Below are 25,678 nucleotides of genomic sequence, written 5' to 3'. Positions count from 1 at the left end.
AGATGGGAGTGAGAGTGTATTACATAGATTTTCTATGCTGAAAATAGTCTAACAAAAGTCCATTGGACACAATGCTAAGTGGAAGATATTACGTACGAAAACAAGTTACTCACCTGTAACTTCAGTTATCCAGTATTGGTATCATTCATAGATTCACATGCTTGAATCATTCCCAGTCGCCGAGATGGGAGTCTCACGGTATATAAAAAAGCAGTGCCAAAAGTAAATTACAGTAGTAGGCCCTATGAGAAAGGCCTGAGGCCTAGATTGTAGTAGCCTATCTACCTCATTTTGCTAAAAAGACCAAAGACTTTGTTCCAACCAATCAGCTCACTGCACCCTCTAGAACCCTCTCTGCAGAGCCAGTTCTCCTCAGATTTTCGTTAGCACAAGTGGGAATGAGTATCCCAAAAATTAGAGAACTGACTCTCTGGGGAGGAGGGTGGGTGCATGTGAATCTATGAAAGATACCAATACTGGATAACTGAAGTTACAGGTAAGTAACTTGTTTTCTTATCCAGTATTGGGGTATCTTTCATAGATTCACATGCCTGAATTAGAATAGCAAGCAGTATGCCAGACACAAGTCGGTTGCGGATGGTGGGAGACTTATTGTGATACACTCCCATAAACATATATTTAACAACCAACAATAGTGAAGTAAATACATTATTAATGAAAAACATGACTAAATGGTAAAGAGCAGTCATATAATATTAAACAGAAAAAGTAATATCACTACAAAAGAAGAAAGTAATCTGTAAAACATGTACATCTTTAACCTTTACAAAAATATTGAAAGGCATAGACTTATTATAAGATGAATAAAACATTGGTTACCTGCATCTGTTCTTATAGAAACAGGAGACGTAAAACCGCTTGACCAACTGCCGCATCCTGTTGATTTGCTTATTGCAGGCAGTAATGTCTTGTAAACGTGTGGACATTCTTCCATGTCGCAGCACGGCAGATATTCTCTAGCGTCACTCCTGCAAACAATGCTGTAAACTCTGCCACAGCTCTTGTAGAGTGCGACCTGACAGTTCTTTGTAATGGTCGGTTGGATTTGATGTGGCAAAAATGGATCGCGGAGGCTATCCACCTGGAAATTGTGGCTTTAGTGATCGCTTTTGATGATTAAAGCCTTATATAGCGCAACTTAGCCCGTAGGCATCAAGGCGCTGATGATGCTTTGACTTTACTAAAATGTTCGTTGGAAAAGAAATTACTTCCACAGGAAGTAACAAAATAAAAAGATGTTTTAAGTGCAAAGTTGTTTCCAGCCGACAATCCACTCAACATGCCCTTCCGACACAGTGTTTTTACAATCACAGGTTACAATTACTAGTTTGATGAGAATATAAAATGTGTGCTTTCCCAGTGTAGCTTGGCCATAAGCCACGTACAACTGATCTGATTTCCTGAAGTTTTTTGTTCTTTGAAGATAAAACTTCAAACATCGTTTAATGTACAAAGAATGCAGTGTTCTTTCTGCCGGGGTTGTAGGATTTGGGAAGAAAACTCGCAATTTCACTGGTTCGTTTAGATGGAACTGAGAAGGCACTTTGGGTATGAAAGTTTGATTAGTTCGAAGAGTGACATACTCTTGAGAGAAATGTAAGAAAGGTTCCTTTATAGTGAAAGACTGAATTTCTCCCACTCTTCTGGCAGAAGTGAGGGCTAAAAGCAAGGCAACCTTTCATGTCAGGTACTTGAGGTCAGCTTTGAGAATCGGCTCGAACGGGTGCTTCATCAGTTGTGAAAGGACCGTGTTGAGTTCCCATTCCGGTGGTGAAGGTTTAACCGGAGGATAAGTCCGGAAAAGACCTCTCATGAACTGTTTTATCAGCGATGAAGAACATAGTGAGGGAATGTCAGCCACCCTCCTGAAACTGGATAGAGACGCTAGATGGACCTTTATCAAAAAGAAAGAAAGACCAGAACGAGCCAGATGTAAGAGATAAGGAAGAATTTTTTCTGCAGAAGCTTCAATAGGGTGTAAAGCATTTGAAGTACACCAGGAGCAGAATCGCTTCCATTTGAGACGATAAGTCTTTAATGTGCCCTGGGCTCGTGCTTCCTTTAAGATGTCCCGGCAATCCTGAGGAATCTGGAGGTGTTGAAATTCTAAGAAGTTAGGAGCCATGCGTGCAATTTCAGAGATTGAGGGTCTGGGTGAAGTATTTGACCCCCGTTGCGTGACAGTAGTTTGATTGGAGGCTCCTGTGATAGCAACATGAGCTCCTGAAACCAATACTGACAAGGCCATCTGGGAGCAATTAAGAAGAGACAGCAGCTCTCCAGTTTTATTTTGCGCAACACTCCTGGAATCAACGGGATCGGAGGAAAGGCGTAGGCATAAATCCCTGACCATCGCATGGACAGGGCATTCCCTCTTGAGGGTATCTGCTGGCGTAATACCGGCATTTTTTGTTCTGTTGGGTCGCAAAGAAGTCCAACGTTGGCTGGCCCCAGGTCTGAAACACCTTGGTCAATTGAGTGTTGTCCAGCTTCCACTCGTGGCAATCCGACAAGGATCTGCTGAGTTTGTCTGCTAGGGTATTGTGGAGGCCCTTGGCATGTTCCGCCTTGAGAGTTATGTTGTGAAGTGTCAGCCATTCCCATAACTCCAGAGCCTCCTTTGAGAGCGTAGCTGACCTTGTCCCTCCCTGCTTGTTTACATAAAACATGCTGGTGGTATTGTCCGTTTTGACCAGGACTGAAGACCCTGTGATTCTGGGAAGGAACGCTTGTAGAGATAGAAAGATGGCTCTCAACTCTAGACTGTTTGTATTTCTGGGACCATTTGCCCTGCACTTGCAAATCCTGGAGATGACCTCCCCAGCCCTCCATGGGCGCATCTGTTGTTAGAACGAAGTCCAGAGGAGTTTGCAAGAATGTGAGTCCTCGTTTTAGATTGTGCAGTAACGTCCACCATTGAAGAGCATCTACCATGCGTGGGGTGACTTTGATGATGTCCTCGAAGGAACCGGTCGCTTGTTGCCACTGGAGATGTAGCTCCTCCTGTAGAGGCTGCATTTTGAGACATGCCAGTGGAATGAGATTTATGGCCGACGAACACATTCCCAGAAGTGAAGCAAACAGGCGAACAGCAAATTACTTTCTTTTTGACAGTTTTATGGCCAATGCCTGTAGACGGAGCTGCCTTTCTTGAGACAAGAATGCCTTGCATTGTTTCGTGTCCAGGCGAGCCCCTAGGAAAAGCAGGACTCTTTTCGGAAGAGTTTGAGATTTGCTTTCGTTCATAGTGAGACCTAGGGATGCAAAGAGATTGCGACACTCTGCTATGTCGTTCTGCACTTTGATGAACCTTTGACTAGCCAGTCGTCCAAGTATGAGAACACCTGGATCCCTGACGAGCGTAGTGCTGCCGCTACCGGAGCCAGGCACTTCGTAAAGATCCTTGGAGCTGACTTGAGGCCAAATGGGAGTACTTTGAACTAATAATTGGCGTCAGCCACAGTGAAACTGAGACACTTTTGATGTTTTGGGTGAATTGGGATGTGAAAGTAAGCGTATTCCATGTCCAAAAAAGCCATAAAATCTCCCTTGTTTAGGCAACTTAAAATTTCCGAAAGAGTGACCATGCGGAAACCCTGCTTCTTGAGATATCTGTTGAGATTGCGCAGGTCCAAGATCGGTCGCCATTCCCCTGATTTCTTTTTATGAGGAAAAAACGGGAATAGAAGCCTGTCCGCCTCTGATGAACTGGGACCTTTTCTATAGCGTTCTTGAGGAGCATTGAATGAACTTCCTTGAACAATAGGTGAAGACGAGGGGGAGGGGGACCCCTGGGCGGAGTTAATGGTGGTTTGGTGACAAACTCCAGGGTACGTCCATGTTGAACTAAGTCCAGCACCCACTAATCGGATGTAATCGACTGCCACTGTTTTTGAAAGGAAGATATCTTCGCGCCCACAGGGAGGGAAGGAACTACGGTTGGCGCCCGGCTGATCTCACGGTTTTCTGTGAGTGTCTCGCCCCTGATTGTTTGTGCGCTTTCGTCCACCTTGGCGAGAGAAACTAACTGTTCTGGACTGGCGATAAGAAGACTGATAATTTTGCCGGTACTGAGGCTAATATTGTCTGCCTTGTTGGTAGTAACTTCCTCTAGAGGAGTATCCACATTCTCTAGCACCTCTAAAAGATCCCCTCTTATATTGTAATGCACCTAGGGATCTTGCGGTGTCAGTGTCCGTCTTGATTGCTTGGAGAGCCTCGTTGATGTGTTTTCCAAATAGAGACTCTCCGTCATAAGCCATGTCCAAGATCTTTAGTTGGACCTCGGGCCTAAAGGTGGTAGCCTTTAGCCAGCCCTGTCGTCTGAGAACTGCAGCTCCTGCCAGTTGTCTAAAGTTTGTATTTGCAATATCCAAAGCGCAGTTGATGGTTTTTGCAGCTGCACTTTCCCCCTCCATTAAGATCTTGTGTGCCTCTTGCCTTTTATCCTCTGGAATTAGATTAATCATAGCAACCATCTCTGACCACATTTGGCGATCATAGCGCCCTATAATCGCCAAAGAATTTGCAGCTCGGATCGAGGCAGCAGCCATGGTGGAAATTGTTTTACAGATAAGGTCCAAACGACGCCCCTCCTTATCTGGTGGTGTTGTAATGGGGGTGGCTGGGTTTTTCGATCTTTGCTGCGTGGCCTGTGAGATGACCGAATCCGGCCGCGGGTGTCCAATGAGGCATGAAGAGCTATTGAGAGTAGTGCGATATTTTTTAGCAATCCTTGGTAACACGGCCGGCACATAAGCAGCATTTTTTATTACTTTGACTCCTTCTTTCCAGATATAATCTATAATAGGAATGGCTTTTGACACCTTCCTAGTTTCCTCTTTAAAATCATGAAGAAAACATTCTGTCTGCTCCACTGTTACCAGTAGTTGAAATTTAGCTGCATAAGATTATGGAAGCCACCTAGGTCTTCAGGTGGTGAGTCTGAAGGCTGTGGAGTTGGTGGAGACGGCATGGGAATAACGGCAGTATCCCACGGATCCAACGGAGGATTATCTGGTAACTCGCCCTCCTCTACTTCTTCATCCGAAGAAGTATCCAGGGTGTGCGTAGGCACATCAGGTTGAGGTAGTTCCGTCACCGGAGACCTAGGCGGTTGAATCTTAGGTTGAGGAACCGGAACTGCAGGTTGGGGTGGAGGCACGACCTATGCGGCGGAAAACGTTGTTTATAGTCTGCCAGCATGGCCTGTAAATCCTGTATAAGGCTCGGTGGCAGATGGCTGTTTTCCGAAGGACGAGATCGCCTTTGGTATACTGTCTGATGAGGCACTACAATGTCCTCCTGATAGTAATGTTCGGAATAGTCTTCATCCTCCTCATCATCCTGGCACTTAATATTCAATTCTGAAGGATGGTGAGCTATCCCAAAAGCTCCCTCATTGTCATCATCCTCAAAATCATCTTCCTCTTCATGAGCATAAGTCTCTAAGAGATGGGAAGGCTCAAGTGGCGAGATGTAAGCACCTTCTTGCCGCTGGTACGATATTAATTGAAAAGTTTTAGAAGAAAGTGGCATAGAAAAAACCTGCATAATGGTTGGAGGCTTTGCTGTAGCAATAGCTATTAGTCTTGCTGGAGGTGTCGACAACGGCACAATCGTCGACGGAATCTACGCCGACGGGACCACCGCCGATGAAATAGTCATCGATGGGGCCACTGTCGACGGACTCGACGCCGACGGAACCGACGCCGACGGAACCGACGCCGACGGAACCGACGCCGACGGAACCGCCATCGACGGAACCGCCATTGACGGGACCACCGTCGACGGGCTCATCGTCGACGGACTTTGCTTCTTCGTCGACGAGGCGCTCGTGGACGGTAACGTAGATGACTTCGTCGACGAGAGCTTCGATGGTGTCTTCGCCGACGAGTGCTTCTTCGATGAGGAGACTGTCATCGACGGATCGTTAACAATGTTCTTTTTGTCACAATGGAGATCCTAGTAGACAGGATAGGAGAGGTGATGGCTGTGGTGGAAATCATAGCCGTAGACGAAGGAGCAGAAGATGAGATGGTAGTCACAGGTGAGGAGACAGAAGAGGTCTTACTCACAGTTTTCTTTGTAGATTCCTTGAGAGCTGGGCTTCAGGGAGAGAAGATGACGATCTCTGTGAAGAGTCCGAAGTGGAGTGGGAGGTTTTAACATGCTTTCTCCCCTCACTTGGATAATCCTCCTGCGATCTAGCTCTCTTACTTGATGTCGAAGCTCTGTCTTCATCATCAGTTGAAGAGGATTTTAGCCATAAGAGGACTCTGGCCTCACTATCCCTCAAGGTCTTGGAAGGGAAGGGGCAGCAGATCTTACAATTTTTTGCCTCATGTTTTGGATGAAGGCAATAAATGCAGTCCTTAGGTTGGTCATCAACATGGACCCTTTTCTTTAGACATGTTCTGCAAGGTTTAAATAAAGCCTTTTTGTCAGACATCCTGAAGTAGAGAAGAAACTGAGTAGAGACTCAGGGAGACTCCCTTCCACACGACGTGCGGTGAAAATCTGAGAACTGGCTCTGCAGAGAGGGTTCTAGAGGGTGCTGTGAGCTGATTGGTTGGAACAAAGACTTTGGTCTTTTTAGCATAATGAGGTAGATAGGCTTCTACAATCTAGGCATCAGGCCTTTCTCATAGGCCTACTACTGTAATTTACTTTTGGCACTACTTTTTTATATACCGTGGGACTCCCACCTTGGCGATGGGGAATGATTCAGGCATGTGAATCTATGAAAGATACCCCAATACTGTATAACCTAAATTACTTCTTTAAATAAATATGTTCCACATAAAAATCACAGCAAATAACATGTTCTGTAAACACCGAAAAATACAGTTATTGTAAATCTGGGAGTTAGGCAGCTGAATAAACACTGATAAGAGCTGATGCCAAAAGGCTTGGAAAACACTAATAAATCCACAAAACATAAACACTGAAAACAGGACAACCTACATGTAGGCACCACCCATTTGTGTTGATGTCAGTTCCATTCTTTCCACCCCCAAAAACAACAGGGCATATAAGCGCCACCCATGTGTGCAGACGTCAATTGCTTTCTAAGATGTCTGTACCCTCAGATGTAGAGCCCATCTGCAGATTGGCATGACCAGAGTGTTGATCTCTAGACGTGGGACCTTTTTAGAAGGAAGAGTCCAGTTCATGGAACAGGGCAGTAGGACAGTCGGTAAGGAATAAGTAATTAGAATAACCCCGAGAAAGATTGTTACCAAATGTAAGTAACTTGCACTTTTTATGAATATTTCTAACTGCAGATTCCTTACCTTGTGAATAGATACAATAGCAGCAACTCCAAAGGTGGTGGGTCTGTGAACTGGCTCAGACCAAAAAGTCCTGCAGGACTAAGTGGGCAAAATGCCCTTCTTGACGGATCCGACTGTCGAGGCGTAGTACTTTGTGAACTTGTGTGCTGATTTCCACTTAGCCTCCTAACAGATATCCAGGACAGGCACTCAGCTTGCCTATGCAGTGGTAGCAGCTTTGGCCCTGGTGGAATGAGCTTACACGCCGACTGGGGGCTGATTCTTTGCCAGTGTGTAACAGATCTTTATGCAGAGAACAACCCATTGAGAGAAGGGCGGTTTTTGTACTGCCTTATCCGTCTTTGCTCCGGGAAACCCTAAAAAGAGCGGATTGTCCTCTCAGTGTACCGTGGCATGATTGATATAGAAGCTTAATGATCTTTTAGGGTCCAAATGATGGAGTCTCTCTTCCTCCTTAGAGGGAGGAGGTGAACCAAAGAATGCCAGAAGGGCGATCAGTTGCCCAAAATGATAAGGAGTAACTGCTTTCGGTAAGCTCTCTGTAAGCTTGAGAAATTAAGTTAGAGTCCTCAAACTGAACTTATCTGGGAAGGAGGTGTCATATGGTGGATTGAAAGAAAGAACCTGTAGTTCACTCACATGTCCAAATGATGTAATGGTCTGACACCAGGCACCACAGACTGCTTGAGGATTTGTCACAGACATTTGTTTGAGACCGTCCCTGCACGGTTTAAACTCTGTTGTTTAAGGCATAGAAAGGAACTGAAGTCAGTGGCACTTATATCCAATACAGAGTGGAACGATGTTGGTATTGCGCAACATTGGCGCACAGGAGAACTCGATAAGTCTCCAGTCAGATACCTGGGTAATATTCAAAAGGTGAGGAATATGCAGTTAGAAGTATCCATCAGAAGGGGGGTCAGTTTAGAAACTGATCCTGAATACTTTTGTTTTTAAGGATTTCCGGCATCACATGCAATACAATTTCACATCTCAGGAATTTACTAAGCATGTTCCACAATTTCAGGCCTTATTGCCAGTGATATGCCCCTGTGTTCAGCCTGCAGAACAAGTAGCTAGATCAGGTTAGAAGCTAGTGAGTGAAGGTTTCAGGGTAGGGTATAGCCCAGTAATAGATTTTGCAAGACTGTGTGTCCATTTTCTACAGAAAGGCTTTGTGGGGGGTGCAGAGAACCTTACATTTCATCTGGGTCTGAACTAGTAGCCAGTGATGTGCTCTCAAAGCAGGCATATAGTGACCCCGCTTGTGTATTTTAAAGTATATTCTGGATGGCTGTTTTTGTAGCCTGTGTAGCCTTTAAATTAGCGTTTTGATGAGGTGTGTGCAGATTATATTGCAGTAATCTAGGTGACCTATGACGAGGGCTCTGGTTAGTTCCACCCAGTGGTCTATTAGGAGTAAAGGGAGTCTTTTGCAGGATAGAGATAGCTAGAGATTGAACCCTTTCATCAACGCTTTGACTTGTGGACTGAACTCGATCCTGGAACATGGCTCAAGCAACATAGTACAGCTTCCGCACATTTTAAATTATGACAAACAAGATGAACACAGATGAAGCAGTTATTATCCTCATCAAGCACATAGATTCAGAGGTTTTTCTATATCACAAAAGGTTCAAAATTCCTCACTAATTCAAGAAACTGCATTACTGTTGAAAGGCGAGCATGAAAAGGAAAACGAATAATCATATTTTTTTACAGCTAAAATGCAAATATATATATATTTAGAAAATAGGCTAATTACCTGTCTCCAAATCGGCATGCTCCAGTTTTAAGATAGAAAGGACAATTTGCTCTGTCTTTTTCTGTTCCAAAGTCATGTGGTGCTTCTGGATTATGCCAAGTGCCACCATTTTCTAACTGTTGAAAAGATATCAGTTGTAGTTGGAAGATACAAAAATCTGTACTAGGTCATCCTTGTGTTAAGACATACATTTTAAATCTTTAAAGTAAGAAGAATCATCAACCCTCACCCTACATATCAAATCGAAAATCTATGACCTTCTGAAAATCAAAAGAATATGTCTGAATGAAGTGAAGGCAATGTTACTTGGAATCCTACTGTCTACAGGCATCTTTATTACATTCAATAACAATAGGTATCTCCCCTCTGTACACGCTCTTGCAACAGCGTAAAAAGAAATCTCCTTCTAAAATCAATTGCCGTGATGTCATTTTTAAAATGATCAATTAAACCAAGAAGAAATACCATAAACAATTACAAAGGGAGTACATATGTAGCTGACACAAAAAAAGAGAAAATAATCTCCCTCATACAGACTGTTGGGATAATACACAGATCCACAATGAACCTTTGTTTCAATGCCTCTTTTGGTTAATTAGGGGGGGAAGGACTCTAAATATTTTCTTGGAATCCAAGTTGTGGGTGGTTAAGAAGAGGTAGGAGAGTCCTGCATGACAAACTACAATAGGATCTCTTCCTTCATGTAGGATCTTTATAATTATGTGTAAGCACAGAATAGAATAATATGCTCATTCTCAAGGTGTTCGGAAAATCAAAGGAATTAGAAACTTAAATAAAAACAAAACAGATGTCACTATATTATGCAAAACGATCTGTAAATAAACCCTAATCTCCATGCGTGTTTGCTCTTGAGTTAGAGCCAAAACAGTATAGTGTGGTGAAGGACAGGCATATTTCTGTGTTCCTTCTTCACATATCTCCGGTGTTGGTACATTTATAGGTGCAGTACCAGTGCTAGATTTTCCCCTAGCGGTGTGAGTTTTGGGTTTACTCATATGGTAGCATGTGGACATATATAGGTTGCTAATCTTCCAATAGACTGTTTGGAAGAAAAACGACTGATGCAGATAGCAACATTCTTTACTAATGCAGATACATATGTGGAGAAATGTGGCTCAATGGTTAGAGCGGCAGACCCTGATGCAAAGGTCTAGCCTGGGACCAGGGTTCAATTCCCGCCTCGGCGGGTCTTGGGCTCAATTTCTGCGGACCCGATAATTCTCGCCTTGGTGCCTATCCTAATCATGGGTCCCACTCTGCAACTCTGGGCAATAGCTTGCTTAATCTCCACAATGGCCCCAACAACGCTAGGATGTCTGGCTTCATCTTGGGGGTGCCCAGGAGTGGGCACTTCACAGGGAAAAGCCAGGAAGGGTTCCACAGCGGTATGCGTACAAGTGCCTGAGATACCCCTTCGGGGATCAATTCGGTGCACTATACAAATACTACTACATCTACATTTACATGTCACATTTCAAATGTAAAATAAGATGTTCAGCGAGTGGGGGTGGTGGCTTAGGAAGTCCAAAGATCATGGGGAGATTGGGAACAGGTGAGCAGTAGGGCTTAAGGGAGGGGGAGCATGACCAATGAAATGGTTAATGGGAGGATGGGGGTTTGACACTCACTGTCTCCAAGGGCTCATTGTGACAGGTAGTGGGCGGTAGAGATGAAAACAGATGGTGTTAGTTGTGGGAAGCTATAGGATAAGTATTTGATGGCTGAATTGTGCATTTGGAATGATGGGATGGGAGCAGACTGGAAGGGTATAAAGGTGGACAAAGCAACTGATGGGGGAAGTGTTCAGATAAAGGTAGTTGAGGAAGGTTGAAGAGACGTAACATGCAGGACCTATGCTCTCACTCCCATCAAAAGTAAAAGAATTCTGAACTATAAGATAGGGCTAGGTGCTCAGGGCATGGATAAAGAGAAAGGCATCCTGTCAATCTCTACTGCCCCTTCACCTTCCCTGCAAGGAAGGATGCCCTAGGCATCTGAAAGGCAGGCAGAGGATCAAGTCTACCTTTAGCAGGAGGTTAATTCTTCCAACAAATCCTTTACTCTTACTTGGAAATATTTTCTTTACAAGAAGCTAAAGTAACCTTTCTGATGTTGTAACAGATGTAAAATTATAATGGTCGAATACTAAAAAGTTAAGAATCCATAGTTCGGTTTCTGCCCTTTGAATTTCTGGTCTATTTGTTTTAGCATGTAGGTCAGGCAAATGTGTGATTATTTAAAATATAATACTATTGCTACTATGGAATGATTTTATCATAAGTGAGAAAACATGTGCCTTGTTTTTATCATAAACGGTAGGCTTTTTATAAAAGATACTCTATCCCAGCAATTATTAGTTCTACTTCTATAGCAGGTCTTATTTCCTCTGCAGGAATTAAAGATTCATCTACCATCATTCAAATTTGGACTAAGGCAGGGTTTCGGAAACTCAGATTTTCTGCGGAATGACAGGTGGTTGAATATTGAGGAAATATCTTGCTTAACCCATAGTAAGTTTCTTCTTCTGGGGTCATGTAACGTTCTAAAGAAGTTTTTCAGTAATCTGGACTTGGTCCAGATTAGCAATCAGAAAAACTTAGTCTATGACCTAGTAGAAGATACGGTTAAAAAAAAAAAACGTGGGTTTGGAAAAAACATCTTCCCTCGGTTAAGGGGATAGATCTGGAATCTAAAGCTATAAGTAAATGGGGAAAATATGAGGAGTTGGAAATCAATGCAAATGTTTGGTGTTCAATAAATAAATTACATTTTAGTACGCTCAGGGGGGCCAATTGGCAAAGGATGTTATTTTTAGTATGTGGCTACTGTATAGAACGCTGGGCTTTATAGCTAAAGCCTATCCAAATCAATTAGGGCAGTATTTTTGGTGCCACAATCATCCATCTGCAAATTTTACAGTGTCCCCTGATCCAGAAATTTTGGATGGACATTTTTGATTATTTAACATCAGAATGTATATTAGCAAGTGGTCCCAATGCTTTGCTTATTGTTCTTGGTTATGACCCAGATCTCAGCCTACATGACAAAACGATTAAACTTCTTTATATTGGAATGGCAGTTGCTAGGTCACTTTTACTTCAAAGGTGGCAATCAGATATAATACCATAAAAATATGAATGGAGCTGGAAAATGGAACAGGTAAAAAAAAAAAGTGAACGAGCATATGCCTTACAAACTGGTGGGCTGAAGAGGTTTGGCAAGATCTGGGCAGAGTTCTTTAATGGGGATGCCTAATTCTGATAGAATTGGTACTTATAAGGAGGTTTTTTTGTTTCAAGTGAACTATTTTGGATCATGTTATACTTTTGTTACGTATTCTTACTGGGTGTACGTTTTAAAGAAGGAAAGAACTGAAAATATATTTAAAATTGATGGGATTACGGGGCAATTGAAGAAATTTTAGGACAATAAAGTAGCAAAGGTTCATAAAGAAAAAACTCCTGTCTGTGTCCGTCAATGGGTGATCTCGACTGTGAAAGGTGAACAGCGAAATCATTCCTAGGGTACTTTCTTAAAGCAAAGAAAAATTCCCATCAGATAACCAACCTGTACCGCCCTACATCATTTGGGAGCCTTCAAGTTGCAGGTAGATGATCGTACCTTTCGGAAGATTTGGCCAGGCTCAACCAACTCCTGCTCATTAAAATACTTTCTTCTCCTTAGTACTCAATTTTATATATCTCACATTAATCACTTATGATTTACACTAGTTAGCACTGCTATTCAGTTACCTCCTGATACCGAGTGAAAATCACATCCTCATGGGGACATAATGGTCAGATCTGGTACAGGTCGGTTATCTGATGGGAATTTTTCTTTGCTTTAAGAAAATACCCTAGGAATGATTTCGCTGTTCACCTTTCACAGTCGAGATCACCCATTGATGGACACAGACAGGAGTTTTTTCTTTATGACCCTTTGCTACTTTGTAGTTGGTAGTTACATATGTATAGGGATAGTAGCATTGATAGGTCGTTAAATATTCCCTAGGACCCCACTCCCCCCTTCTGTTGTATTATTTTAGGACAATAGGCATTTTTATTTTTTGGTCTTGAAATGCTGCTGCTGCTTTATGAGCTCGATGAATTCTTGATTAAGTGTTTATGTTCTATTTTGATTCCTGCAAATCCGATAATATTGATGAATTTTTGATCTATGAATTTTTACATTTGGATGTATGCATATTAAGATGCTACTTTATGTGATATATGGATTTCAATAAAAAAAATATAATAAAAAAAGAGAAAGCATGTGCCTTAATCTGGATTAAATCCAAATTTCTTGGTGGGTGGTAGTTTAGCTAGCATAAACAGATAGTCTTTAAAACATGTTGTGCTGGAGAACAATGAGGTTTCAGTAAAAATCTGAATAAACAATTTATACAATGCAGGTGTCCAACCTATGATTTAAGCAAAGTTAATTTTATTAGACAGAATATATCAATAATGAACTTTAAGAACCCAGGATTAAAACTCTAATACCCCACTCAGTCAGGTTGCTCTACAGTATCTAATATATAACGAAAATAAGGTTTTAAAATTGATACATTCAATGTATTCAGGAATGATTCCACATTCATAATTTAACTCCAACTGATGAAGGGACCAGGGCAGTTATTGACTAGAAGATGGATTGAAAATTGCTTTATGAATAGTTTTAAGAAGGGCCAAAATGATTACACAGTATAAAGCACAAGGAATCATGTTCCCAAAACAAAATTAACAAACAGACATACCATTGTTTTATATATGAGTGATTTAAAAGGCATCTATCTTTGTATATGCATTTTCAGCCAACCAGGTGGTGAGCTGTCTGGGCTACTCATCTAAGATCATTCTGCATACATAGAATCACTAAGTCTATATTTAGGGTTCAGGAATACACTATCTGCTTCTAAACAGACTAGAGCCATTCCCTGGCCAAAGTCAATCTTGCCCCTTTTCTGAGGTCATTAGTATATCTCTTCAAAGTCACACGTATATGTGCCCCTAAAGACACCTTACCAAAGGACCTCCACTATGGCTCCCCTCTATTATGGATGTCAAACAATATGCTTTGGGTTGTATGTAAAAGACATATACATTTCCTAAGAAGGTGTCTTAACTAGCCCCTAACACAAATACATTTAAAATGTAACCAGAATGCTTACAGTACAGGCAATTCCCTGTGCAGAACATGACTGGAAAATGATGCACATCAGATTTAGAACACACATATTAACAGCATGTGGATTTCTTGACTAAGCAGCAGCCTGGTACATTTACATACAGTGGTGCTGAGTAGAGTGTGTGTGTTTTGGGGAGTCTTTAGGCTTGGCTATGTTCTGGAAAGTTGATTTCTGACTGAAAGAGTTTTCTTATGCTACAAAAATATACACAGCAGAATAGATTAACAAAACAACGACTTGAAAAAGAATTATGTTTGCTTTTTACACACCTGACTTTCAGCTTGATCCAGCATCTTCTGCACTGCTTCCTAGAAACGGTGTAAACAGAGGACCAGTGAAAATCCGGGAGGCGTAAAGTATCTGTTTTTTACTTTGTTAAGAACATCTTAAACTCACGTCTGTTGCATTTACAGAATACATTTTGCTCTGTGTAGGGTGATAATCTTTTAAAAGGATACACTTGTGATAAACTCTATAAATCATCTGGATGAGACATTCTGAAAATGCCTATAATTTGTAGACCCAAATGGCCAGCACTTTAGTAGATAAAAATATGCAGAAAAACAATGTGTTTAATAAATACAAGTCTGCTTAGAAAAACATGGTCTTAACCTATGCAAAGAGTCAAAGAACGAGTGTCACCAATGTGCAAGGAACGCAAACTGAAATTATGACTTTCTAGAGCAATTGGGAATTTAATACCAGTCCCTTGCATATGTTCAGGCACTGGTGTTAAGAAAATAAGAGAACAGGTTCATATTGCTCCAGCTTGAATGCAAGAAGAAAACCTAGTGTACATTTTAGATTTGCAAGAAGAAATGTATTACTGATCAAAGAAACTTCAGCACGCCTAGGTCAAAAGTTTGGTCCACATTAAAAGCAAGGGGAGCAACTCAAGTCTGGTATGGAGATTATAAAAGGCTGGAATATTTTTAATGAAAAAAGTTACTTAGTAAAATCTATATTTACCCTGTACCACCCATATTTTACAATTATTTTAAACTGCCATTATGTTTGTTGCCAGCTATGGCAAATTTAGGCACACAAAACATATTCAGTTTTCAATGTTGTGGATATACACATTCAGTGTCATCAATTTTAACTCAAAGGACATTGTTTTAACCTACTGTAAAAGTATAGCATAGAACCTTTTTAACCTGTTGGGCATGCCATGACCAGTTATTAGTCGCTGTATTATGAGGGTGCATCTCCACTGCATCAGACCAACTGCATTGTGGATCACTACTTAGAAAGCTCGACATTGTGGGACATTACAGTGAAGATAGCGCATAAGTTGAGGATAAGTGCAACGGAGTTAGAAAAAGGTAAGTGTACCAAAACTAAATTTAAAAGAGGAGAGAGTTGTAATATCACACAACGTATTGACTAACGTAGGGTGACAACCTCCCTCCAGGTCAAAACAGACAATATTGCCAGTTATGCACTTTTGTTAGATAGCTTAATGCATTCTGGGTACTCTAGTCATGTTTTATTTTCATTAAACTAATTATATTAGTACACTCGAAAGCAATGATTACTAGATGATAAGTTGAGTACTGGAGTAAGGTGGTCTCCTAGTCTAGACCCACTATGTGGTTAGTCTCAATAAGGTGAAACACAATAATAGTTAGGCCCGGCTACCCACATTTGTTCAGGTTTGTTTTACTGGCATTTGACATTACATTGGTATTTATTATAAATGATGCATTTCATCTACAATTTACAAATATTACTATTATAATTATGAATGTAGAAGGGTGTTGCTTCCACGCCGATCACAATGGCAGCATCTCCGTGAGCTCCAATTCACACAATGCGTTTTTCTGACAAATAAAAAGCCTGGTTTCCGGCATCTGGAGTTCTCCTCAGCTTCTGGTCAACCTCGTGGCATGTTTCTGCTCCTTGAAAGAGCCCTTTCCTGAGTGGGGCTATCTTCCTTCCTATGAGCCTGTGAGTGACACGTTTCTCAAAAGGGTGCATGCTCGTGCTTTTTACTTGAAGGGCAGCCTAAATAATTGCACATTACTTACATTGATGCCCTCAGCTCTTAACACTTTCTTTTTACTTCTCAAGCTACCACTTGGTTATCTACATTTTATCTGGCACTTATTTCTACTGTTTATCATGACACTGCCATTCTGAATTCTGACTGTCTCTCACGACTAAATTATTGTCTCTCTGGTCACACTCTAACAATGTTTTCTCCTACTGCCGGTCCTCTACTTGATGTACATCTGTATTGTACTTCTGTAGTTAGTTTATGGGCAGAATACAATTCTTGCAAAAGTCTTGCAATAAGTTGCTTTATGATAAAATGGTGAGTGATGCACTTTGGGGGTGGGGTGCTAAGGCTACCTCTACTGGTACCAAGCCTAAAAGGGCTAACAATGATCCTTCATCATCCATTATTTCATCCAGTAACCCAGTTTTGGATATCATTCTTGATGAAGTGAGGGACCTTCAGCCTTTTATGAGTGCTACTGTTGAGAACTTACAGCAGATTAAAAAGCCAATAGATCATTATGGAAGGTAAAATGGTGGAGATGGAACACTGTGTCAGTTCTAGTCAGGATGTCTCTAATGAAATTCCTCTGCTAGAACAAGATATTCTGAAGCTCAAACTTCACACAGAAGATTTGGAAAACAAGAATCGTCGTAACAACCTTAGTTTATAAAGGCTACCTGAAGCTCTTGAGGGACCTAACCTTCGTGAACAGAAATTTCTTCCGTAACTTTTGGTGCTGAAAACCAGGTAAGTCCGGTTTGTGGTGTTTTGCCATTGACTGGACTGGGCACATATGGTCCAGACTCTAGCAATGGGAAAGTACTGCTAGTAGGTATTTTTTCACGTGTCATGCATATCTGTAAATTTAATACTTATGTAGTTAAGATATACACACATGCAGTGAGTGACGCATATGAAAACATATTCCCCCCCCATCAGAAACATGGCCGCTGGCCCAGTGGTGACATCCTAATATGAAAGTAGACTGCCGCCGCCGAAAAACAGTGGTAAGACCGCCAAACTCATAATCATGCCCTAAATCTGATTTACACTGGTTATGCTTTACTAGATTTCTCTCTTTGCACTCATCATATTCTTAGCCTGTCTTTCCACCTTCTTTCTCATGAATGAATGAATATGCTCTTATATAGCGCATGGCTACCCGAAAGTATCCCAGCGCTTTGGACATCTTTATCTTTATTTTCTTTTTCTCTTCATTTTCTCTATTTCTACAGAATCAAACTCCTTTGCTTGATATATATTGTTTCCCCTTTCTACAATCCTTTTCAAACTGTGCCTAATTGTATAAGTTGTCATTTTATTAAACAATTGCTGCATTGCCTTAAAATAAAAATTAGTCAACAAAAGAAAAAATTGTGTGTGCAGCGAGCTATTACTGTAGAGGCCTCCTCGCTACAGTCTATCTGTGGACAGAGGGTGCACTTTGTTCATGGATTACAGTGCAAAAGGCACATGATGCATACATAGTGAATTTAAGAAGCATGAAGAGTGCAAGGTGTGGGGGTTACCGGTTTGTTACTGGAGGCATTCCTAATTCACCATCTCAGAGCCCCATCCTTCTCCAAACCAGGTCTCATATCCTAACTCTAGGAATCCTAACATTAGAATATTTTCTGGGGAACCTATCTTATAAATCAATTTCCTTATTAAGAGGTCAGGTAATATCTGGTCTGGCCTCGAAACTGCTTAAACTGTTGCGCCATGGTTTCCCGAAAATACATACATACATATAGGCATACACAAACGTTTTTACTCGACACAAATTTATCGACTGGTCTGTACATACTTCATTCCAATTTTGCCTTCACCCATAACAGCATACACATCATAAGACAATGGGTCAGCCCACTTCATCTGTTGACTCACCTCCCTGAGAAAAACATCATTTAACTTGTGTACATTCACCTGAAAAGAAGTCCACTTCGGTGTCCGATCTGGTAGGCTGGCTAATCTCTCCTTTTATTTCTACTTTCAGTTAATGTTTTTGTTTTTAAATGTACTTTTCCAATGAGTGACTTTTTACTTTAAGCAAACATGTGCAGCCCACCTGTAGATGGCAACATTTTCTCTTTGTATCACACACTTTTAGACCCTCTTGCACAGGTCTACAAAAAACAAAATGCTAGCTTGTGGAGGACAGACTTAATAGCTTTGCCAAAACTTTTTTTCCCATCTGCAAGGGCTGAAATTAGGACTTTTTCATAGAATCCATCAAGAAGATCTTGAAAAGAGAAGTTTGAAAGACTAACTGTTAATATTTTCAGTCCATGTAAGAAAAAAGAAGAATATCCTTAACCTGATCTCTTCATAAGGATATGGGTGTTCAGGACGAAAGTGCTACCTACCACCAAAGTATACCATTTTGGTTAATTTATGTACTGCCTCCTTTTGCAGACAGATACTGGATTTTAATCACATTTGTGATTTTCCCCTAGCATTTATGATCTCCATACTTGTGTCTTTACAAATAATTTGGTAACTGACATGATGATGCCACATAACCCCTTCCTAAGAAATGCTCTGGAGGGACCAGATGGCGTAGTTTACTTAAGGTGAGTTACGTCTTATATCTATTACTGAAAAGGCTACTGACTATAAGGACCCAAAACAAAAGTTGTGTAGCCTGGACACTCAATACCCCTCTTCCTCCTTTACCCTCCTTCCACAGAATTACAAGGTATTTTTCTCCTTTATTTGTTAAATTACAACATGCTTTTGAGAAATGCGACCATACAGAAACGCATCGACTAGTGTGAATGTCGTGGTGGCAATAAAGAATTGTTAAAAATCAGCTCCGCAGAGTGTGTTTCTTCTTGCATGGCCAGGCGTCTTTGGAGATATATATATATATATATATATATATATTCACACTTAGCTAAGTATCTATTTGTGGCACATAGTGCTGTAGAATCACAAGTAGTGCATAATCCTGCCATGTAGTGTTGGGCTCCAATGCTTGCAAGTTGTTATTCTTCAAAGCAAGTCATTCGAGTTACAAGGTTTGGGACTTCTTCTCTTTCTGGTAACATGCATGGTCATCGACTAGCTTGTTTGACTGTTTTCCATAATGGCGGGTAAGGATGAAATGTGAAGCGAAGCATAGTATAGATAAATATCCATGCAAAGAGGAAAGTAAGAAATATTAAATTGACTGCAACTAACACAAGTATCCAGGGAGGAGGAGGGGGGGCACGAGTGAATCTACAGCATCACATGCCACAAACTCATGCTTACAGGGTAACACTTTTCGTTAGAGCATGTGTGGCTGTAGAAACACATGCTGTGCATAGACTGTAAAGCAGTCCTCCCAAAGTAGTGGTGGCTAACCTGTGGGAATTGTAGTGGTTTGGAAAAGTGTACATAAAACTTTCTGACCAACATTGGCTTGTTGGCTAGCCAGTACAGCCACACAATAATGTTTTGTAAAAGTATATGATGTGGACCATGCAGATGTTCTACAAATATCCAAAATAGGAATATTCCCAGGAGAGACCATAGAGGCTCCTTTTTTCCTGGTGGAAGGGGCTGGAGGAGGGACAGCTTAGACACAGCATACATGGATGCATTTAATAATCCACCTAGTAATGCCGGATTTAGAAATGGCTTTACTTTGATGGGGTTAGGAAAAAAAAAAAAAGCTTTTTTGTATTCCTAGAAGATTTAGCTCTGTCAATATAATACATGAGGGGTCATTTAACATCTAATGCATCAGGTTGAGGGAAAACTACAGGAAGTTCAATAGATTGATTGTGATGAAACTGTCAAACCACCTTTTGGAGAAACATATGGTTAGTATGAAGTACAAATCAATAGATCAAGAGGAGAGAGAGGACCAGGTAAGCTGGTCCGAATCCCCGGGGTTATATGTTCTATCAAGAAGGACCAGTACCATGTAAGATTTTTTTAAAGGTGAAGACTCAGGGTTGTACGTTTTCCGAAGAAAAGGAACCGCTTGGGTTTTTCATGAAGCCCTCACCCACCGACCTAGTCGGTGGCATGCTTCATCATCGGGCCCACCACAGTGACACCGAATGTGTCCTGGGTGTGCTGCGACGCCAGATGTTACTGCGGAGCTGGTATTCTTACTGAGTGTGCAGTGAAAAGGTGAAGGAAGTGAAAGTTAAAATGCCATACAGGAAGTCCCAGTACCCGAGGGATCAATGAAATTTAATTTCTGGGCCCCTGTTAGCGGTTAAAAGGCAAGCGGATGCGGTGGAGTTATTAGTGAACTCCTGCATCCTGTGTGGTCGACATGTTTCAGCCAGGCCTTTCTATTAAAACTGGCTTTCCTCAGGACCAAATGATATGTGAAGAAGTGCAAAGTAAACTATGAAACTAAATTATAGTGATTGTGTTAAATGATAACAATGTGTCGCACGCCCTAAAGTACGTATATGTGTTAGAGGGGGATTCCCTCTGGTATTGCTACACAAAACATATAGGACAAGGACAAACATACAGGGGAGAGTCATATTTAGTATTTACAATAATGTTGAGAATCATTAAATGCAATGATGCCGACTTATTAGGTGGGTGTCCGAGATTTGAGACGGCAGCGATGTGGCCGGAAAATATGTCAGAAAGGGGCGTGATAATACTACGCCGATATTGTTCGGAAGTGGTGGTGGGCTAAAACAGCGAAATGGTAACCAAGTGAGGCACAATTTGATGAAACATTTTATCCTCACATAGGCTTTTTCTGTTGAAGCCTTCTTGGGTCACCTGGCAGAGATAGAGACCCTAGGGAAAATGTATAGTTTGTCAAACAACCTGCAAAGGAAGAGAGTTGATGTGGCTTACCCCTGTTTTGGAGCTTGATTGGATGTGGTCTTACTCACGGTAATGCCGATCTAGATCCTCCTTGGAACCGACCTCCTTCTGCGGTGCCCGATACAAAGGTAATGGGCCTTGGACGGCGGTTATGTAGGCTGTGCTTTGACCGGATTGGTTCTACCTGTAATTTAGTAGGGATAGAAGAAGGTGCATGTTTGCGCTTTCGCTGAGTCATACGCCGCTTATCACACATAGGTGTGGAGTTAGTGGGTGTTTCGCAATACGCATGTGTGCCAAAGTGGTAGTGGCCGGGCATGCGCAGTGCTTGTCCCTTTTGTCTTGTACATGAGGAGTCCACGTTGGGGGATTACCTCACGGGATCATGGTTTATTAAAGTTAAAGGTTTGTGTGAGTTAAAGAAATTACAATTTGAGCGCATAGAATGGACTGGGAACACTAAAGTTAAGGAGAAGTCGGAGTCCATAGTTAGGAATGATTTAAAGAGTTCCAAGGTATGGAATCGTTAAGGCCATGGGTATGGGTGGAGAGACGGTATATCCAGCGTTGTTCTTTGCTGAACAGGTCCCTTTCGTTTCTGTCTGTCAACTTGAACTGTTCAATCACAGTCCAGTTGAAATCGTTGGGAGTGTGGTTATGTGTGAGGAAATGATCAGTGAATTTGCTCACATTTTTGCCACATCTGATGGTGCTTCTGTGTTCAGACATTCTCGTTTTCACTTTGCGGGTGGTCATGCCCACGTATCTGAGACCACACACGCAGGTGATTAGATATACGAGATTCGCAGAGTTGCAGTTTGTGAACTGGCGTTGGGTCCAGACTTTGCCGGGTTCAAGTGACAGTGTTTTGGACGATGAAGTTAAGTGACACACGCTGCAATCATTGCATGGTTGATGGCCAACGAGTTTAGGTAGTCCCCAAGCATTCAGGATTGTGTTGCATTTTGGAGTGTTTGGCGATCTGGGCCTGGTGGAGACCAATTGGTCCCTGAAGTTTTTGCTTCTCTTGTAGGCAAATCTTGGTTTTTCCCAGTTCCTTGTGCCCGAGTTAATAATTTTCCAGTTCTTTTGGATTATTCTCGACACCTGGGTGGACGCTGGGTTGTATGTAGTGACAAGTGAGTACTGGGTCTTCCGGAGGTTTGACGATGTTTTCGAGGAGGGCCTCTCTGTTCTGGTTTCTGGCCCTTTTCTTTGTTTTCTGTATGATCCTGTTGGGGTATCCTCTTTCAAGAAGCTTATCAGCTAGGTCTTTGGACTGTGTTTTGAAGTCTGATAATTCACTGCAGTTACGCCGTAGACATAAAAATTGTCCGTACGGCAGGTTTTCCCTCAGAGCTCGAGGGTGGAAACTTTCGAAGTGCAGGAGAGAGTTTCTTGCTGTTGGTTTGAAGAAAGTGGTGGTTTTCAGGCCTCCTTCTTCTGCCTTGATGAGTAAATCAAGGAAGGAAAGTTCAGATTTGCTGTGGGTGCAGGTGAATTTTAGGTAAGGGTCACAATTGTTAACCCAGACGAGGAAAGAATTTAGTGAGTCTTGGTCACCTTCCCATATGATGAGGATATCGTCTATGTAACGACGCCATAGCTTGATCTTTATCTGGTATGGGTTGGTGGCGGTTTGGATGAATGTGTGTTCAAAATGATGTACGTATAGACCTGCCACGCTAGGCGCGAAAACACTCCCCATCGAGGTTCCGTTGGTCTGTAAATAAAACTTCCCTTCATACTCAAAATAGTTCTCCTTTAAAGCTAAGGTGGCACAGTCCATAATGAAGCTCACCGGAGTTTGGTATGTCCAGTTGGTACCTAGTAGAACGTCCCGAAGGACCCCCAGAGTGGCGTCTTGCGGCAAACTGGTGTATAGGCTCTCGACGTCTAATCCCACCAGGATTTGGCTGGAAGGATCAAAGGTGATATCTTTGATGATAGACAAGAGGTGCTTAGTGTCCTTTATGTATGATGGCGTGCATTGTACCAAGGGATTAAGGAAGAAATCACAGAACCGTGATAGAGGTTCTAGGAGGGATTGTATCCCAGACACGATGGGTCTCCCTGGTGGAGGGCTGATGCCCTTGTGAACCTTGGGCAGGATGTAGAAGTAAGGTGTTCTTGCATTTTTTGTGCACAGAAAATCCGCTTCTTGTTTAGAAATTTTCTCAGTGTCCTTCGCTTCCGTCACTAAGTGGATGATGGTTTCTCTCAGATTATCCGTAGGATCCGATCTGAGCGGTTTGTAGTTCCTGGCATCACTCAGGAGTCTTGTGCACTCCTTATGGTATTCGGTTTTGTCCATGAGGACCATACCGCCCCCTTTATCTGCAGGCTTAATGGTGAGGGTTGGGTTATTCTGTAATTTTTTGATGACATCTCGTTCTTTTTTCGAGAGATTATGGTCCTGAGGAAAGCCAGTTTTAATAAAAAGGCCTGGCTGAAACATGTCGACCACACAGGATGCAGGAGTTCACTAATAACTCCACCGCATCCGCTTGCCTTTTAACCGCTAACAGGGGCCCAGAAATTAAATTTAATTGATCCCTCGGGTCCTGGGACTTCCTGTATGGCATTTTAACTTTCACTTCCTTCACCTTTTCACTGCACACTCATTAAGAGTACCAGCTCCGCAGTAACATCTGGCGTCGCAGCACACCAGGACACATTCGGTGTCACTGTGATGGGCCCGATGATGAAGCATGCCACCGACTAGGTCGGTGGGTGAGGGCTTCATGAAAAACCCAAGCGGTTCCTTTTCTTCGGAAAACGTACAACCCTGAGTCTTCACCTTTAAAAAAATCTTACATGGTACTGCTCCTTCTTGATAGAACATAGTATGAAGTACAACCGTACATATTTGGAAGAAGGATTCTTCCAAGGTTAGTGCCTAAAGCTCACCGATACGTCTAAGGGAAGTAATGGCAACCTGAAATGTTACCTTCCAAGATAGAAACTAGAGGGGGCAGGAGTTGAGGGGTTTGACTGGAGGGCCCATTAATCGTGTCAATACAACTTTGAAATTCCATAAAGGCTTTAATGACAGGAATTCGGAATAGGGAAACCTGTTGCTTGTTCTGAAGGTAAGCAGCTAGAGCCACTAGGTGTAGTCTTAGGGATGTGAAGGCTAAAACAGAAATTTGTAAGTGAAAAAGGTAGCAAACAATGTCTTGTACTTTGCACACTAAGGGATCAACATATTTGGAGCGACAATAATGAACAAATCTCTTCCATTTATCAGTGTAACATGCACGAGTAGTAGGCCTGTGCGCCTCTTTGAGATCGTCCATGCATTCCAGTGGGAGATTACGGTATCCAAATTTTAGGACATTAGGAGCCAGATCACAAGTTTGAGAGACCTGGGATCCAGGAGCCTGATTTCTCCATGGTTCTGCATGAGAAGGTACTGTCTATTGTGGAGTGTCTTGTGCGGGACCACAGAGAAATCGAGGCGGGTGGTGAACCATGGCTATAGTGCCCATCTGGGAACCACCAAGATGAGGATAAGAGATGTGTCGAAGTTTCCAAACCACAAACGGAAGTAGAGGGAGAGGAGGAAAAGCATAGGAAAATATACCTGGCCAACTCATCCATAGTGCCTTGACTATGAGTGTGGAAACCTGGAGGCAGAGTTTGGTTATTTGCCGTTTACTGCTGTGGCCAAGTCTATCTCTGTTAGTCACCAACGTTGAAAGTAGTGGTGGAGGATTTGCAGATGGAGTTCCCACTCAGGGATTTGTTGCTGCATCCTGCTGAGGAGATCTGCAAAGTCGTTGTCCACTCCTGGCAAGTAATCCGCTAATAGGTGGACCTTGAGAGAGCTGAGGGGATATGGCGACCCTGGTTTCTGAATGCAATACATGGCTGTCATGTTGTTTGTCTTGGGGACTACGTTGGCAATTAGGTGAGGAAGGAAGTTTTCAGTGCAAGGTGAACAGCTAGAATGTCTAGGTTATTTATGTGGAGAAGTCATTGACTGGGATTCCACAGACCTTGGACAGTTAAATTATGTGGATGCGCTCCCCATCCCAAAAGAGAGGCGTATGTTGTTATGGTACTCTGTGGAACTGGGTCCTGGAATTGCCGTCTTTTTAACAAGTTGTTGGTGTTTCACCTTTGCAGAGAGTAGCAAGACCAACATTAGATCTTCACACTGACCCTCCGCTGGAGAATTGGTGTATTACGCACTCCTGTAATGGGACACATTTGTAATCGGGCATGCAGTCTTATAGCGATGCATGAGGCCATCATGCCAAGGTGCATAGATGCCCTGACTTTAACTTGTTGAAATGGTTGAAATATAGATGAATGAGTAACAGAAAAAATTGTATCTTGGTGGCATTTCGGTACATTGTGGCCCTCTCTGAATTGAGGATTTCCCCAATATAAGGAATGTTGGGAGGTGTGGAAGTGAGCTACAGACAATAATAATGTTTAATATTATCCAACAAGCACAGGGCGGAGGTGACGTTCCGCCAAGTGGGAAAGAACGCTTGGAGACAACCCCCGACTAGTGTTATGTGATTGGGGGGAATGAGAAGTCTGAGCTTACTGATGGTGGTAGATCCATTGGGGATCCACTT

The 25,678-nt window shown here is 42.2% G+C and overlaps 1 protein-coding gene across 1 annotated transcript in view; it reads right to left on the bottom strand.

Moving 5' to 3' along the window:
- Positions 1-25,678, bottom strand: part of ZRSR2 (zinc finger CCCH-type, RNA binding motif and serine/arginine rich 2) — a 170,931-nt gene that overhangs the window by 70,803 nt on the left and 74,450 nt on the right. Inside the window, exons 6-7 of the mRNA XM_086934342.1 lie at positions 14,560-14,598; positions 9,082-9,197 (exon numbers count right to left, since the gene is read on the bottom strand). Of these exons, the coding sequence (XP_086790468.1) occupies positions 9,082-9,197; positions 14,560-14,598 (155 nt within the window). The remainder of the gene's footprint in view (positions 1-9,081; positions 9,198-14,559; positions 14,599-25,678) is intronic.

The sequence above is a fragment of the Lissotriton vulgaris genome, chromosome 8 (assembly GCF_964263255.1).
Source record: "Lissotriton vulgaris chromosome 8, aLisVul1.2, whole genome shotgun sequence".
Classification (NCBI taxonomy): Eukaryota; Metazoa; Chordata; class Amphibia; order Caudata; family Salamandridae; genus Lissotriton; species Lissotriton vulgaris.
This window is presented reverse-complemented; position numbering and strand designations above follow the sequence as displayed.